The sequence below is a fragment of the Danio rerio genome, chromosome 13, assembly GCF_052040795.2.
Source record: "Danio rerio strain M-AB ecotype USA chromosome 13, GRCz13ab, whole genome shotgun sequence".
Classification (NCBI taxonomy): domain Eukaryota; kingdom Metazoa; phylum Chordata; class Actinopteri; order Cypriniformes; family Danionidae; genus Danio; species Danio rerio.
Window position 1 is genome coordinate 24,249,683 of NC_141033.1, and position 19,332 is coordinate 24,269,014.

Genomic DNA, 19,332 nt, shown 5'->3' on the forward strand with positions numbered 1-19,332 from the left:
TAATGGAGTCTATTTTATTGCGTTTATACATTAAGCCAAAAGTAAAAAAAAAAAAAGCCTTTTGACATAAATAAACAGTTTCATTGTAAATAGTGTTTAGCAAGCATGAATTGCACAGTACATTTTGTCCAGATCGTGAGGAATTTGAGTCTTTAGCACTGACATGTTTGTTTTGTTCTCTGAAACAGGTTTCCACCTCAGTGCCACAGTAGTGTCGCCTCAGGCCGGCCAATCAAAAGGAGCCTACAATGTGGCTGTAATGTTTGACCGCTGCCGCATCACTTCCTGCAGCTGTACCTGTGGAGCAGGAGCCAAATGGTGTGCCCATGTCGTGGCCCTCTGCCTCTTCAGGATTCACAATGTAAGGAGATTCTCATACTGACTTTTGGTTAACAAATCATTGGGTCTACCTCAATTTTGAACACAGAAGCAAGGGGTTATTTGTGCATGTGCAACACTTTCTTTAGCAGTTTGTATTAAATGACGAAAACTATTACACAACATAATCTATGACAAATTTTCTGATTTTTGTTTATTACAAATTCGATTCAATTCATCTTTATTTATATAGCACTTTTACAATGTAGATTGTGTCAAAGCAGCTCAACATAGTGGTCAGTTAATTGAAATTCTAGTAAATTAACACTGTGTCAGTCTGGTTTTCAGAGTTCAGTTTAGTTTAGTTCAGTTCAGTGTAGATTTTTTTACTGCTGAAAGTCCAAACACTGAAGAGGAAATCCCTCGATGCGCAGCTCCACAAATCCCAAATTAAGCAAGCCAGTTGCGATAGTGGCGAGGAACAAACTTTACCAATTGATGAAAGTGAAGGAAAAAAATCTTGAGACTAACTATGCTCAGTTAGGCACGACCATTTGTCCTCTGGCAAAACCTTTAATTAAAAATTAAGCTTCATCAGTGAAAAAAGGACAAATTGTGAATGAAATTAACGGTTATTATATGTTGAAGAAAAAGACAATTAATTAGCATCAGTTACTTAATGTTTGGAAAGAGGAAAAGATTTGAATAAAAATGGGAGTTTCCATTTGGGCACGCGCTGATTTTCACCGAGGCAAAACAAACACACAGGCGCAGGGGAAAAATACAGTGACTGTGTTTAATGACAGTGGAATGTTTGATACCGCATGTCGTATACGAGAAAAAAAACTCACCATTTCTTGGTAACTCGGATGCACTCGGTAGGTCAGAAAATCGTGTGTGTGTGTAGACTATCCTGTCACAAAATGCGTCGAAAATTCAACATGATGGTCGGTAATAGTTTGATTGCGGTGTTTACATGTTTACACTCGGAGAGCAGCATTTACAGCAGATCTTTCAGTCCATAATATTGTAGTGATATTAACGTACTGTAAACTAAGTGACTTAGAAATCATTTTAACTAAGGTATGTCTTTAAACACTGAAGGATTACTGCTGATACGAACTAACTTTGCCATCTGAATAAACAAACAAAGACCACTGATCGCTTACTTATCAAATTTATAGAGACAGAACAATCAACACCAACTGGAGCCGCGTCTATTTTAAAAGGAGACGAGCAGCAAATCCATATTTCACCATTTCCAGATGCGAAAAGCTCTCGGGTAAAAAATGTTTCGTAACAATGTATTTTTGCCACGTGCACTGTAGTCCAGCTGTGCTCTCATTGCAGGGAAAACGAAAACAAAACCTTAGTTGCAGCACATTTAAAAACGCAACTCTGATGACTCATATCTCCGAACAATTCCTCTCCCATTTGTTTTGGCAACACAGCGTGTCGTCTCTCTGCAGTCTAAACACTGTTTCAGGTAAACAGTCTTTAAAGCTATCATGCATATTAATGAAGTTGCACCGCATACACAATAGAGCGCGCTGATTGGTTTGAACCAAGTCTTTCTCATAAATGAATGCAGCACACTCAGAAATGTCACAAAGTACTCACAGGTACAGACAGCCAGTCTATACGCTGGAATACACTCAAGGATCTAATCGGCGTGTTGCAGATTTTGAAAATCTGTTTTAAACCGGAAGAACGAATACGTATACGACTGTCAACAGCTTTAAAATGCGTATTTGTGTTTCGTGACCCTTTAAAATAGAAAATAATATCTTTGTGCCAGTTGATTAAACAAACACCACAACTCCATTTGCAGCATCCTCGAAGACTTTCCCTTAAGATAAAAAAAAATGTACGCATTAATAAAAGCCAACTACTTAAGGCAACAGTTTTGACCAGAATCAACAGTATAAACTAGAATTTTAATATGCACAATGGCCTGGTTGAGATGGACGTATCTGGGGAAGATTTCACCGATGTGTCTCTGGGTTTCTATCTGTGTGGAGTTGACCGTGGGCGTAAGAGCACTGAGAAGCTTTTGATTAGGTTTGATGCCTCCCTGTGGAGTCAGGAGGGTGGAGGCAAGGATCTGCTCTGCTGTGATATCCCACCCCCCCGTAGGAGGCCCTGCCACAGTCAGATAGACCCGGCGGCCCGGGCCGTGGGTGGCATTTAGCATTTGCATGTGGGCTTTGTCTTGTGTTTGCTGCTGCTAGGGGAAATTATTACAAACTTATTTTGCATATAGTTTCTTGCATGACTTGATTTGGTCATAAATAATAAATACACAACTCTCCTTTTTGGCTTCTCATAAACGATGCTAGAAATCCACTGCATTCCTTTAGACAATGATGTTGTAAATTCGAGAATGGGAAGAATTAGACTATTAGGAAGTGTTTGCAATTGCAACATGACACTTGCTCATATCTGTATTCTTTCTTTCTTGTATCTTAGCCTTTAGAATGTAATTTTCTAATGCACCAGTGATCACTGTGCAGCCCTGTTCATTTCCAACTGATTTACATAAACATTCTTGCGTGGTGTGCTCATAAATAATAAATATACAAATCTTCCGTTTTGATTCTTGGAAATGATGCTAGAAATAAGGTTGGAAAAGGAAAGAATGAGGAGAATAAGACTCTATCAGGAAGTGTTTGCAACCTGAGACTTGTCTTATTATAAACGGCCTCTTGGCAAGCAGCTTTGAGAATGTATTCTCTTAATACACCAATCACCATTGTGCAGTCATATCCATTGCAAGCAGCTCCAGTATTGATTCCGCTATTGCAAGTTGAATAAGCATTATCTTATGCTGTGCTATGAGACCTTTATCAGCCGCACAGGAATTTCAGTAAATCATTGGCACTTAAATGTTGATATCTTGCTGTAGTATCTCTCCAATCACTGCTTTGCGTTTTGGTGGCAGTGTCTGAGGAGATTAGTTATCGTTCCCTAACATCACAGCCTGAAGTTCAAATACTTCAGGCTTGACATTTAGCCCACCTACTCAAGATTGTCACAAAGTGTGATGCATTGCTGCAGACCTTTTCTAAAGGTTTAGTGAAACTTGACATGAAAGTTTCTGACATCGAATTCTAACAGAAATTCATGCTACTTAATTATGCTGTATATTTAGTAGCTAAAGAGACTTGCTGTCATGACCAAATCTGCATGTCAGTTTTTAGACCTCTACTTTATCTTTTTTGTGCCCTTTAACTATTTGAGTGGGCTTGTGTGGTTTATGTGGTGCATCAGTGCATCCAATCTACCAAATTATGCTGGTTGCAACTTGCATTAAATACATTCTAACTTTATTGAAAATATTTTAATTGTGACCAAAATGAACGAAAAGTTGTCCCACAAATTGCTTTGGAATAGTAAACACTATGGTAATTGCAGGGTTAACCTTTGCCTGAATGGCTTTTAGCCAGTTTTAATAACAGTGCGTTTTTTACAGCACTTTTTACATTTTCTGTTTGTGTGTGTTGGCAAATATTGCAAGAATTTAAAGCTCCTATGTATAGTATTGCATTACCTAAAGTTGGCCAGGAGTATGCTGTTACAATGGTTAAGCTAAATGTTTTTTTTGTAGTCTATATGGGTGTGTTTGTGTGACATTTCCTGCGCTTATATTTAAACTCCTAGGGCTTTAGTGGCCACATACATGGATTGCACATTTGAGCTCTTAAGTGGCTATTTAAAATACTTTGAATGCTTAATATTTTGTTACAGACATACAGCGTCATCCTGCAACTGTTTTGCAGCATATAAAATGTCCCAAACACTGTTTTTAACTGTCCAAAATGGGAAAAAAGTTGTTTTTACTCTTTGATAGTCAAAACATGTTCAAAAATATTGTATATTATGAAAGCATTAAAAAACAGTCAGGAAAAAGTGTTTTAAATAAATTCGGACCACGAGTCCACATATATGGACATGATTTTTCTAAAAGTACGTCATGTCAAAAGATGATACTCAGATTTTTATTCTAATCAGGTTCCAATAAGGCCAAATAGCAAAGAGAAATAAAAAAAACGCATGTAAAAAATACCTTGGGTCTTATGAGGTTAAAGTACAGGAAGCCATTAAATAGTTGTATCGATGAGTTGATCGATTGCAGAGTTATCCTTCTTTAACTAAATTCTTTCTAAATTGTATTTTTAATAATAAAAATATTTAACCCTTCCAATATTATTGCGACCATTCAGTCATGTTTAGAAAAAAGTTTACTTCACAGAACCTTACAGAATCTAATAATAATTGTAATAATGAAGATGATGATGAAAATAATTGAATTTAAGTGTTGAGGACAACAGTGGATTTACAAAGAACTATCAGAAAACCAAATAGTATTATACAGATAATGACACAAAGTAAAGTATGAAGAATCAAACATATGTACATTTATGTACACAACAGTATCATTTTTATGACTTAATCTTTTGAGTGGAGTAGATGTAAACATCTGTTTTGGGAAATTGTTTATTTTGCAAAATGCAATATACACGTTTTGATGTTAGTTTGACATGTTGATGATGCCTCTTTGTTAAGTTTAACATTTTGCAAGATGTGTATGAACTTATGACCACAACTTTATGGAAAATAAAATTTGAAAACACTATTTATTTATTAACAGTTTTATTCTTTTTGTTAAAACCGACTTTCCACTTTCCAGCCAGTGCGAGCCAGGGCTTAAATTGGGCCGGCCTTGGTCTATACCCCCAGAGCTTGAACAATAATTTAGGGCCAATTGCTCTTAGTACAGCATGGAAACTCCACAATAAGAACGCCTCTCAATTACATGTTACTGAACAGTATGAACAGATAAATCCACAGCGTTTGCGCCCACAGAACTGCCGCTTACCGGATATTTTCTCTTTTTCTGACCATTCTCTTTAAACCCTAGAGATGGTTGTGCATGAAAATCCCATTAGATCAGCAGTTTCTGAAATACTCAGACCAGCCTGTCTGGCATCAACAACCATGTCACGTTCAAAGTCTTTTAAATCACCTTTCTTCCCCATTCTGATGCTCTGTTTCAACTGCAGCAGATTGCCTTGACCATGTATACAAGCTTTAATGCATTAATTTGAGGCTATGTGATTAGTTGATTAGAAATTCGCATTAGCAATCAGTTGCACAGGTGTACCTAATAAAGTGGCCGGTGAGTGTGTATGTGTGTACAAATTAATTTTCTTTTGTTTACGGAGTAACTGTATTTATTTAAGTTTTTTGGCATTGTGTCACGAGTAGTCTCTATCACTTTTTGTGGACCTGTGTTGAATATTTGCCTTTCTCCCTGCTCCAAATCCCCAGCTGGCCCACTTTGGCCCAAGGTATTTGGCTAGTGAAAAAGCCTGGCCGTTGGCTCTGAGGAAGCCTTCACAATGCCCAATAAGGCCCAGAAAATTACTATGGAAACAGAACTGGCCCAGACATGCACTTGTCTTGATTGCTTTAGGCACGAAAGTCGAAATGCAGCTATTAAGTATGAAATATCTGCAGATGAATCGATCTGATATGGAAGTGTACATGATCTCTCTCAGAGCCACGTGGCTAATCTCTGATCACTCTGCTTTTTATGGGTGCTGTCCAGGAATCTCAAGCGTTTCCATCTTCCTCCTCAGTGCAGTTCTCCAGCTCGCTCCTTCATCCTTCCTCCTCTTTTCCCAACCTCCATTTCTCAGACACGGCCAACACCGTTCACTCCAGTAGCTCACAGCGCAGCCCCCACAGGATATTCTGCATTCTCTTTAATAACCTCACTATGAGCTAAAGAGAGAATTAGCTCTGATCGGCTCAAAGCATGTGTATCTGGAGCTCATATATTATGCATGGGCCATTTGCAAATGAGGGGTTTTCTGCCCATGGTGGAGACCAGGTGACTGCACACTGGGACAGCCACCTGAAGGCATCAAAGCCCCCAGACACATTAGAAATGCACAGTGTTTGCTAATGAGCAGCCTGCTCCAGGTTTAGTTTGCACTAGTGGATAGGAGTTAAACCAGTGGAGTTTGTTTTCAGTTCTACAGTGTCAACTTCAAATATCTGATTCTTGGCGTGTGTTTGGCTATAGGCTTCTGCCGTGTGTCTTCGAGCACCTGTGTCTGAGTCCCTGTCCAGATTACAACGGGATCAACTACAGAAGTTTGCACAATACCTCATCAGTGAACTTCCACAGCAGGTGAGGCAGGAATGATTTATTTGTTCTTCTAAATTGTGGAGATGTTTTTTTTTTTGTAGATAGTTTCTGTTTGGTGTGAAGCATCTTTGCACAGCCCTTAATAGCAGTGATGAAGTGCACACTGTGGCCTCATTGTCCTTATAAGGGTGTTGCTGCTCAGATATCACACAGTTTGGTTTATATCATGGTTCTGTGGATATGTCTTGGGTTTGGTTCTGTAAATAATTGGTGTAATAAGAAAAGGTTAACAATAACCTGTATCTGAGTGATACATTCTAATATTTAACATACATGAGCAATGTTGTCATAATTTTAATATACACACTACCGGTCAAAAGTTTTGGGTCAGTAGAATTTTAAATGTTTTAAAATGAGCTTCTCCTGCTAACCAAGGCTGCGTTATTTCATCAAAAATACAGTACAAATAATAAAATTGTGAAATGTTATTCCACTATAAAATAACTGTTCAAAAGTAGTTTTATAGTACATTTATAGTAATTTAATAATTTATTCCAGTGATTTTAATGATGAATTTTCATCTTTATTACTCCAGTCTTCAAAGTCACATGATCCTTCATAAATCACTCTAGTATTAATATAATATACTAATATTGTATCTGTTCTGGTTCTGGTTCTTATTATTATTCTTCCAGCTTCTTCAGTGCTGGGTGTCTATAGCAGCCCTATGAACCATTTGGGGCATTTGTGCAATCTTAAATCTCAAAATCAATCTCTAGGGCCACCACTTTTCCAAAGTTTCACTTATGTCTATGGTTATAACTTTTGAACCAAATGGGTTACAATCAAAATATTTCAGCCGATTCAAATGCACCCTATGATGTCATTTTCCGTCATTACTTTTTTTCGCCATTTCGAATTTTGCAAAACCTGTTTAAACGAACTCGTTCTAGGCCGTTTGTCTGATTTTTCAATGAAATTTGATCAAAAGATCTACAGTTTTGTCTGTTGTCATGAAACTGCTCTTGCAGGTTCCTTGTATCATTGATATGTGAACATTGATATAATTTATTCCCTATTTTACACAACTTCCTTTCCACCATCTTGAATTAGTTTGAAAATCTGTTGTTTTGAACTCTCCATAGATTGTTAGCCCAATTTCCACCAAATTTGGCTCAGACCATGCTGCCAAAAAGTTATAGAATTTTCCAGTTCCTCTGTAGCTTGTTGCCGTTCTTGTTTATGATGTGGCCGCTGGGCTGCTTTGCCCCGATAAATGCTGCTTGCAGCTATATTTATTATTGTTGTTATTTTTATTATTTATAGTATTATTATTGTTAATAATGTAAGTAATAAAAGCAATAATGACCGGAAGTAATCATTTAATTTGAAATTACATACAATAAAAAAGCAGTTGTTTAAAATTGTAATAAATATTTTACAAATTAACAATTTTTTTTACATTTTAATAAATGCTGCCTTGAACAGAATAATTTTCTTGAAAAAAAGAAACTGACCCCAAACTTTTGACCAGTAGTGTACATTATTGCTTATTTTAATAAAATGATTCCATGTAGTAGTGTGTGTAGTGTGTGTGTGTGTGTGTTCATATATTTTTTTAATTTAATATGAACAGTAATAAAAATCTATTCATAACAAAAATCTCAAAACAAAACCTTTTATAAGATGATTTACAGTCTCTAATTCTGTTTTAATTTATGACCTTATTTTTGATGCGTTGGATTAGATCTTGCCGACTGCTCAGCGTCTTTTGGATGAGCTTCTATCTTCCCAGTCTACCGCTATTAACACCGTGTGTGGAGCCCCAGGTATGTACTGACCTACAAACCGCATTTAATAAATGTCTATTTTCTCATTCTTTGTAAAAAAAAATGCACACAATGTGCTTCCTTTTTGTTTTTTCCTGACGATTGATTGAACAGATCCTACTGCTGGCCCTTCAGCCTCTGACCAGAGCACCTGGTATTTAGATGAGTCCACCCTCAGTGACAACATAAAGAAGACCCTGCACAAATTCTGTGGCCCTTCACCTGTTGTGTTTAGGTAAATATCACACTAAGAAGTATCTGTTTATACACACCTATATGTTAGAAGCACAACAGACAGAACTAACTGTTCCTTCGGTCTCTTGTTCTCAGTGATGTGAACTCCATGTACCTGTCGTCCACTGAGCCTCCGGCAGCTGCTGAATGGGCTTGTCTGCTGAGGCCCCTGCGAGGCAGAGAGCCAGAGGGCATCTGGAATCTTTTGTCCATCGTCAGAGAGATGTTTAAGAGGCGAGACAGTAACGCTGCACCTCTGTTAGAAATCCTCACCGAACAGTGTCTCACCCATGAACAGGTACAATTTCTGACTCAGCAACACTTCATTCATTCATTTATTCTGATGCAAACACTTGTCACATTTATGCTTGCACTAATCCCAAAACAAATTCATAGTTGCGTTGGTTGCACTTTATTATACAGTATGTCAGCTTAACTTTAAAAAAGATATATATATATATATATATATATATATATATATATATATATATATATATATATATATATATATATATATATATATAAGGTAGCTGGATAGGTTAATGGGATAGTTTATTTATTAATAGAAATTATAATCATTTACTCGTATTCGACTTGTTCTAAACCATCTGTTGAACTTAAAGGAAGATATACTGAAGAATGCTGAAAAAAAAAACAGTCAGTGAATCCCATAGTAGCTGTATTTTACTTGTACTTAATATGGATGTCAATGGCATACCCAAATAAATCAGAAAATCTTGTTTTATGTTTACCAGATAGAATGAAGGAATATCATAACTGTTTAGATCTACTTGATTGTGAATAAATGGTGAGGAAATTTTTTGGGTGAACTATCTATTTATGGTTTAGGATAGCACCCAGTCATTTTCCAGTTTATGTAGTGACTATGATAACTAAATAGTATGTCTGTGGGAAGCAGAACTGTGAAATAAAGCGCTAGCAGTATGTTTACAGTCAAATGTTTGTCAGCACCTTAAATGTTGCATTCCATAACTTAATATTTAGTATGTGCACTTTGACATATTAAGATTATATTTTAGATTATTGCTTTCTTGAAAACTGTTATGTGTGTAAATAATTATATGTATGCGTGTGTAACATGTTTTCACAAAGCTTTATTTTGTGGAATTATATGTCGTAAAACATTAAATATAAAATGTGGAGACCACAAGTGAATGATATTTGAATTCATCCCACATTTATTTTAAAGAAATTATAGCATCAGCTGAGCATTTTAGTGTTTTATACTACACTGATTTCTGTTTTTCTCTGTTCATTAGAGTCCTCATTGTTGACTTTTGTCTGTTCTTTCTCCAGATTATTGGCTGGTGGTATAGTGTAAGAACATCAGCCTCTCACAGCAGTGCCAGCGGGCACACAGGTCGCAGTAATGGGCAGACAGAAGTCGCAGCACATGCATGTGCCAGTATGTGTGATGAAATGGTTGTCTTGTGGAGGCTGGCAGTGCTAGACCCAACCATGAGTCCCCAAAGGTGAGCAAGTTTAACACCTGGTTAAAGGGCCATAACCCCCCCTCTTTCAGTTCAAGTCTACTTGAGAATTTTTTCAAAAAATGCTTTATGATGGGCGTGGAGCCCTGTGAGCAGAGGGAAAAGTGGGTGTGGCCGGCAGAGTAGGGGAAAAAAAAAAGGGCGAGCAAACAACAAAATGAGACAAACCGTGAGGAGACCCATAATTTTACAGTTTACCAATGTAAAATGCAAAGAAATAAACAGTAAGAATTTAATGCCCTGCTACATATGCTATTCGGAATTTCTTATAATCATAACCTATATAATTATATATAATACATATTATATAATTTGTTATATCATTATAAAGATAATCATGGTTACATAAAACTATAAATGAGGAGTGAAGCAATGCAGCAGGTCTCTTGGCATGTGTATTTCAATCATTAGCCCTGCTGGTAATCTGGAGGATTTTAAACATAGGTAAACAGATGCATGAATATAAGAGATGTGTCTGAATGGTAACAAACTCAACTGTTAGAAGACAAAGTCCGCCATTCTCCAATTCTTGTACAGCTCCCATGACAAAAATGCTTGCTGCAAACCAACAGCTTTGCTGTATCGATCCCGACAGCATCGCAGGAATAACTCTTCATGAACTGCTAAATATTGCATGCCCTGCACGGAAGCGGTCTCACAGCTTGGCAGGTCTGCCTTCCCTTAAATAGGCTATTCACATAGAATAAAAAAAACTCTGCTGTCAAATATTAAAAAAATTATTTTAAACTGAGAAGATTAAATTAGCTGATAAAAACTTAACTGTAAGTTTTCCCCACAATTAAAGCTGACAAGTGCTAAAGTTTTCTTAATTGATGCTCAACAGAAATCTGTAATTTACTTAAAAAAAGGTACTCGAGGGTTTCACAAACGTTTAAAGAACTAGTGGTGTTTGTGACTTTGATTTAAAACAGGGATTTTCAACTCTGGCCCTTGAGGTCCACTTTCCTGCAGAGTTGAGTTCCAGCCCTAGTCAAACGAACAAGAAAAGCTAATCAAGGTATTCAGGATTATTGTTAAAGTTGCAGACAGGTGGGATTGACCAAAGTTGAATCTAAACTCTTGATGAGCAACTGTGAGAATACCTGTTCTAAATCAAACTCAGCACTGATTTTGAATGGCTCAGCTGAAGGATTTGGGGCTGTATTTGTTATCGCTCAAGTAAAACAATGTTTTTACTTCTCTATTTGTAACTCCTCAGGCGTTTGGAACTTGCTGCCCAACTAAAGCAGTGGCACCTGAAGGTGATCGAGATTGTGAAACGGGGGCAGCACCGCAAATCTCTCGACAAACTCTTCCAAGGCTTCAAACCAGCTGTGGAGTGTTGCTACTTCAACTGGGAAGTGGCGTACCCTTTACCTGGCATCACATATTGCAACGCAGATAAGAAAAACGTTTCATTTTGTTGGGCCAGGGCCATGCAGCAGCAGCGGGGCTTGAAAGCCATAAACAGCAGCGAAGCAGGAGAAGGGGCTCGCAGTGGGACATCAGAAGGCAATTCCTTAGAGCACAAATCACGGAGCAACTCCCATCTTCCCCAGCAGGAGGTGGCCGTGCGCCCCAAGGAGACCATTGTGAGCAAGAGGAAAGTTGTGTCGAATGTGAACAGTGGGAGTGTGCTGGTTTGTCTGGGCAGCAGAGTTCCTCTCTCACTTCCTGATGGAAGTAAAAGCATGTATAAAACTACTAACTCTTCCCCATCTGCTGGTACTAAAGCCAAGTTAACACAAAGCAGCAAGGGCTCATGTGGAAGTTCGAGTGGCGTCAGCGGGAAGCATCCCAGTGCTAAGCGGCGAACCAGCAGTGAAGACAGTTCTTTAGAGCCTGACATGGCAGAACTGAATCTGGATGATGGCTCCAGCATGGCACTTGGAGCAGAGGCCTGCAACACCTTTGATTTTCTTCCTCCTCCTCCTGAGATGTTGCCCTCACCGAGCACGCTGCTCCAAAAGCCACTAAAGTACAGCAGTAATTCAAAAGAGCGTGCCTTCGAGACGAAACGTGTGCCACATGCTGCTGATGCCCATGCCTGCTTTTCAAAGGAGAGCTCTATTGCAGCCCCGGTAGTGGCTGCTATGGAGAAAGAGGTGGAAGTGGAGGCAGACCTGGATGAGAATGGAGGAGATGAGGATGTTATAGATGATGCTGGGCCTTCTGATTCGCTTCCCAGTAAGGCTCAGCGTGGCCACGGAGAGGGAGATGGAGCCGGGGCTTCAGGCGCCCCTGGGCCACAGGTGGCTGAAGCTGCAGCAGGTGCAGATGCTGTGGGTGAAGATGACTATCAAGCGTATTACCTCAGTGCTGCTTCAGAAGAGGGAGCGGAAAGAGGTGTTGCAGACAGCAATCATGAGGAAGAGCCAGACATATTTGCTGGGATTAAACCTCTGGAGCAAGAAGGCAGGATGGAGGTGAATGTTATTTATTTATTTTTTTCATAAAGTGAGATTTTGTCAAAGTAGGGTGCAAAATGAACACTTAAATTTTTCGGGGGAGATGTAAACAACTGGTTTAAGTATTTTTTGTGTGATTTTTATTTTAATAAAAAAAAAATGTTATTTATTTTTTATTTATTTATTTATTTTTCCTATTTTTGTGTATTTTGTTAATTTATATATTATTTATCTAATCTATTGGTATTATAGTTTAAGTGCAGAGGTGCTCAACGCTGTTCCTGGAGATCTACCTTCCTGCTGAGTTCAGCTCCAACCTTAATCAAACACACATTAACCTATTAATAAGGACCTCAACAGCACTTGATAATTACTGGCAGGTGTGTGATACTGATTGAAACTGAAGGTGCGTCCCAAATCGCATACCTATACACTATTTATACTACAAAATGGTGTAAAAGTGCTTAAAACTCTAAAAACAAAAAATGCACTTTAGTTACCTGGATGATGCACTTATTTAACCCTTAAAAAGAAGTGTGGATGTTTAACAACTTCACACACTCAACATCCACTGCTTTGCCCACATAGCAGAAGGGGCGGAGCTATCGGGTGCTCATGTTGGATCACTTTTTTTATTTTAGATTCATTCATTAATTTTCTTGTCGGGTTTATTAATCTGGGGTTGCCACAGCGGAATGAACTGCCAAATTATCCAGCAAGTTTTTACGCAGCGGATGGCCTTCCAGCCGCAACCCATCTCTGGGAAACATCCACACATACACACACGCACACTACGGACAATTTAGCCTACCCAATTCACCTGTACCGCGTGTATTTGGACTGTGGGGGAAACCGTAGTACCCGGAGGAAACATGCAAACTCCACACAGAAACGCCAACTGAGCCGAGGATCGAACCAGCAACCCAGCAACCTTCTTGCTGTGAGGCGTAAGTGCTACCCACTGCGCCACTGCGTCACCCTAGAGAAACGCCAACTGACCCAGACGGGGCTCAAACCAGCAACCTTCTTGCTGTGAGGCAAACATGCTACCCACTGCGCCACCATGATGCCCATTTTATTTTAGATTGTGAAAGCAAAATTCTGCTATGAGAGTGATTTATAGACCCTTTTGAGGAATGTAAACAAACAATGGTCCCAAAGTATTTCCTGTTTCACATGTTAAATTTCTGTAGCTTCTGAGAATCCCAAAAGAGCAACACATTGATAATGTTATGATGGCCGTTAACATGAAGTTATGATTGAATTGCCTACAGTTATGAAATAGTTTGATAACAAGCAGGAAATGTTCATGGGTCAGTGACATGACCACATTGAAATGGTCTATGACTGTTTACATGGACATCAGTAATTCGATTTTAATGCAATTAAGACAATACTCTCGTTAAGATTTAACCATGTAAACAGCGATTGTTGATTAATCAGAATAAGGTTATAATCAAAATAAAGAAAAATCGAATTAAGACGTGTAGAGTATGCTGATTTTTATTGCATTATTGATGTGCAGATCAGGCATTTAAACACATAAATTGAACTATTACCGAACTACTTAATCAAACTACTATCACATGTAGGACTTTTCGCCGCTTTTTGCTACAGGATAGTGCATGCACGCACGCACATGCACTTACACACACACACACACACACACACACACACACACACACACACACACACACAGCTGTTTGACACTCTGTTACCTTTCCAACCAGTGCAAACCACAGACACCTGCATTATGAAGTGCTGAGTTTTTTTTTTTTTTCTTCCAATCAGCTTGCGGTATGAGCTTCCATTACAATATAACTCTTCCAGCAGTTCATAGTTTCATCCAATATCTTGTTTGTCACTGAGAGCGTGCATGAAATGTTCGAGAATGAAAGTGAAAGTGCCCAACTGTAGTTAAAGTCGACAAATTAAAAATGAAACATCCCAAATTGCATGAAACTCCAGAGGAAATGCAGATTGCGCAGTGACTCAATGATGCTAATCGAATTATGTGCCATAACATGTAATATGGGATTATGAAAGTAACACTCAAAAAGCAGCTTATGTAACCACCTTAGTCTTATTATTCTCTTAATTAGATTATAGCAAATAATTTAATTACTGATGTCCATGGAAAAGTAGTCTATAATACCTCCCGATGGCGAATGCGGTTGTACTCATGGCACGTATTACTTGGTAGTTTGGTTATTTATTTCACCAATTTGGCAAACATCATCTGGGAAACGGTTTGAATTTCCACTCAGAAGAAAACATTACTGTTCCCTATGGGATGACACTACGTTCATATACTATGCTGTTGAGTATGTAAGTGCATAAGTACATAGTGCATAAGTGTATAGTGTGCCATTTGGGATGCTCCAGGAACAGGGTTGGTCACTCCTGGTTTAGGTCCTGTACACAAGTATTTTCAAAACATCTTTTTTTTCTAAATGATTTCACTATTTGTGCACACAAAAACACAGTGTTAAGTGATTTAAACCAACACTTTCTAAAAACTCCAGCCAGGGTGAATTTTTTTTTCAAAAGTCCAGGTACAGTATGGACACTACAACCAGAGTTTTAACCTCATGATGTCAGCGTATGTGCCGTTTTCTCCTGTCTAATTGACCAACATGGCTGGGTTCACACTAAATGCAGAAGACTGAAATGAGGCAAAATTCTGCACATTTGCTGCAAACGCATTACATATTTTTTTGTTGTTCACTTGTATTACACCATGGTTCTGACATTTGCATAGTTTTTTATTTATTTATTTATTTATTTTTTTTTGCAATTTTGGTGTAAACCCAGCATAAAAGTGTCATTATTGCTGCCTGTTGGTTCGTTGTGCTCTTTACATGCATCACAGTGCATTTTTGTATTTTCATGTGTAGAGTTTTTCCTTTTTTAAACAAAAAAACTTTTTTTGCTTTTATTTCATTTCTACCAAGCCTGTTGCAAGCATTTATACTGCGTTTTGTCTGCTTTGCTCTGCAATAATACTACTGAAACACTAGTAGGCAGTGGGGTTTCTATGCTACTCTCATTACAGCTATACCAGCTTAACATAGTCAAATATTTTGAGAGGTGCGTATGAGGGTATGTGACTTTGTTAGGGCTACATCAGACCTTATACATATGCTCTGTACAGAAGTATTACGAAAAATCTAAATATTATGAAAAAAATGCTACAACACATTTTACCCAAGTTATTATATGTATCCTAATTTTTGGACCAGTTTTTTCATTTGAATTGAAAACTAATTTTATTTTTCATAAATCAAAAGTCATTTTGATGTTTTTGTACTGAATTTCAAATTATTTAAAATGGTCTAATGGTGTGTTGCAGGTTCTGTTTGCCTGTGCAGAGGCTCTCTATGCTCACGGCTACAGTAATGAAGCATGTCGACTAGCTGTCGATCTTGCTCGAGATCTGCTGGCTAACCCTCCTGATCTGAAGGTGGAGCAGCCACAGACAAAGGTACTGAAACATGCTTTTACACCTCTTCCCCGGAGGTTAAAGCGATTACCTCTGCCCACCTTTGAGAACAAATCTTTCTTGTTTTTCTGTAGGGTAAAAAGAGTAAGGTGTCGACCACTAAACAGACACAGGTGGCCACCAACACCCTGTCTAAAGTAGCCTTCCTGCTGACAGTATTGAGTGAGAGGCTGGAGCTCCATAACCTGGCCTTCAACACTGGCATGTTCTCCCTGGAGCTGCAGAGGCCGCCAGCTTCTACTAAAGCTCTGGAGGTAAAGCTGACATCACAGTGGTCCAATCTGAAGATCTGTTAGTACAGTGATGTAGTTTGTTTAGACATTTATATCTTACATTACATTGTTTTAGATTCAGGGTTTATACAGTGGTGGAAAACCTGAAAAAGTCATGAAATTTTAACATGCTGTTTTCCAGGCCTGGAAAAGTTTTGAAAAACAGAAAAACCCACAATGTTTTGTAAAAGTCATGGAAATTAGTTTAAAAAAATATATAATATATATTATAAAATAAATTAAAATAGTATCCTTGAAAGTTGTTTTTCACATATATACTTGAATATTTGTCTTTACTCCTTTTCTGTCTATCCTCAAAAACATGCCCTCAGATTATTAGTGCTTTGTAAGCATTATCTAAATACATTTTACATCGATATAAAAATAAATGTAAGCTAAATATGTTTTAATAGGTTTTATGATATGCTGTAATAAATTAGTAGACATTACATGAAGCATTAGGTCATGAATGTTTTCTTGTATGTACTGGAAAAACCTTAGATTTTTAGCAGTTAACGTGTATGTACCCTGTAGATAAGTATAGTGCTTGAACGTTTCTATTATTTATAATTTACAAAATGTCAGTACTTGAGTTGTAAATAGTTTGAAAATCACATTTTATATATCGCCCAAATTTGAGACTCTGATTTTGTTTTTTTTCAGACAAACTTTTTAAGAAAAAAATTGACATTTAAAATTTACTTTTATAAAGTGGTATTTATTTTGATCTTAATCATTTTATAAAATGTTTGTTTTTATTGGATAGTATTTATGATTTTATTTTATATCTGCCATGTATAATAGCCAACGTAACATGTATAATAGCCAATAAAGCTGGAATGGCTACTCGTGATTTACACTATGAAATGGACACAACTGCAAAGTAAACATATTTTGATGGTAAAACTTCCTTTTTATTTATGATTTATTTAACGTTTTTACATTTCACAAACATATCAAACAACCCTTATAAAAAAATAAATAAATAAATGAAAATAATCATAAAATAACATAAAAGCCAATTACACAGCTAAATGTGGGGCAGATGTCTATATTTATGCAACAATCTCAATGATACAATTTGAGTAATAAAAGATTACAAACTGATGTTTTATTATTGTCAATAGCTTGCAAGGGTGATCAGCCTAGATCCAGCTGGAGAGTTTTAACATAAGAAAAAAAAGCTTCCAAATTTTAACAAATGTTCTGTTACGTCTTTGTCATTTCACAAAATGATGGTGAATTTTTTGTATGTAATCCTAGAAATACTGATGTACTGTTGTTTTGTGTTAGGTGAAGCTTGCATATCAGGAGTCAGAGGTAGTGGCTCTGCTGAAGAAGATTCCTCTGGGTATTGTAGAAATGACTTCCATACGAGACCGAGCAGAACAGCTCCGTGATGGAAACTTCTGCGACTATCGGCCTGTTCTTCCCCTCATGCTGGCAAGCTTCATATTTGATGTGCTCTGCACCCCTGGTAAGTCACACATCCACCTTTTATTTCACCATTTTAAAAAAATGCTCTTTAAGCCCCAGTATCCCACTGCTCGTTTTTCATATTTGTTTTTTTTTCCACTTGCCTTTTGCAGTGGTCTCTCCCACGGGTTCTCGGCCTCCAAGCCGGAACCGAAACAATGAAATGCCTGGTGACGAGGAGCTGGGTTTTGAGGCAGCTGTAGCAGCACTTGGTAAGAGTCGATTTATGTGGAAAAAAGCACAAAACCAAGCATTATTAATGTCTGTTATGGAAGAAATTTTCTTTCTGTCTGTTTTTCAATCGTCTGTTCTTTTTTTCAGGTATGAAGACAACAGTCAGCGAGGCAGAACATCCTCTGTTATGTGAAGGCACAAGGAGAGAGAAAGGAGACCTGGCTTTAGCCCTGATGATTACCTATAAAGATGACCAAAGCAAGCTTAAAAAGGCAAGATTTCTTAAAGCGATTTATTTATTGTACGTTTAAATTGCATAAAGTCTTCAGAAATATGAATAACAAACTGAAATGCACACTATAGTATGAAGCTTTTGAGGTCTGCTTTTTGTTGACATTGTTTTTGCTCACCAAGGCTGCATTTACTTTATTAAAATAATAATTATAATATAGCAATAAAAGTTGCTCTTGTGCATAAAACTTAAGACACCACATTTAAGCGCATATACAAATAAGCATCTGTGCATATACATAACCATGCAAATATACATGCAGTTTTATTCATAAACTGGCCGCAAAACTAATGAACTTTAATTGAAATAAGAAAGTTTGGTGGAGTAAAAACAGATCTTGTAGGATGTGTGGGATATTTTTACAGTTGATGGACCTTATTTGCAAGTATTAATGCAAAGTTGTGTTAATATATTATTGGGTTGGTTACTATACACATTTTTTCCCCCTTCGATTTCTATCTAGTTGTGATGTTGAAGTTATACTGTAAATTGAAAAGTTTATGGTTGAATTATTTAAATAAGTTATGCTTAAGGATGCATTTTTTCTATTGTAGCAAGTCATTGCAAGCAATCTTTCAGAAAGATTTCTAATATGATGATTTTGTGATCAAGAAAAAAACGTTTGTCATCAACCTAAACTTAAAAATGGGGAACTTAAAGTATTAAATGTATACCCTAAAGTTTTAAAAGTAGTGTACATAATTAATATAAATGTGCTTCCACTAATATATCTATCCAATCAAATTTTATTGTGATAAAACCATAGACTGTAAAAGAATGTATTGTCCAATTTCTGAAGAGCGCAAATGAAGCTACAAGTAGGCATGGCCAACCATCACCATTTCATTCGTGCGTCATCGCCCCGACCGGGGATTACCAAAAAAGGGCAAAGGTGGAGTGTAAGCAGAGCTACAGACGCCTACTAGCATTTTGCTTAGACAGGCTTTTTTTGGGGAAGAAACACTTAATACTTCATTACCTGCTGTGTACTATATCAATAAAGAGTTTAGTCCTCTAAAAACACTGTTGTAATACATTGAGACACTAAGCATTATGGGATTTTTTTTACAGGAGGTCAATACAAATTACTCCCAAATGCTTCAAATATAGTCGCATTAAAGTAAAATAAAACTATAAATGATAAAAGATCTTAAATAAA

The 19,332-nt window shown here is 37.3% G+C and overlaps 1 protein-coding gene across 16 annotated transcripts in view; it reads left to right on the forward strand.

The window, feature by feature from the left end:
* Nucleotides 1–19,332, forward strand: part of zswim8 (zinc finger, SWIM-type containing 8) — a 58,966-nt gene that overhangs the window by 17,848 nt on the left and 21,786 nt on the right. For all 16 annotated transcript variants that reach the window (XR_015504882.1, XR_015504880.1, XR_015504881.1 and 13 more), the window contains 12 exon segments: nt 189–361; nt 6,410–6,517; nt 8,223–8,304; nt 8,419–8,539; nt 8,635–8,836; nt 9,856–10,031; nt 11,269–12,475; nt 15,810–15,941; nt 16,034–16,213; nt 17,525–17,708; nt 17,821–17,919; nt 18,029–18,153. Coding sequence is in view for 4 of the 16 variants with exons in the window: in XM_087277296.1 (XP_087133422.1) it covers nt 189–361; nt 6,410–6,517; nt 8,223–8,304; nt 8,419–8,539; nt 8,635–8,836; nt 9,856–10,031; nt 11,269–12,475; nt 15,810–15,941; nt 16,034–16,213; nt 17,525–17,708; nt 17,821–17,919; nt 18,029–18,153 (2,789 nt within the window). In the remaining 12 variants the exon portion in view is untranslated.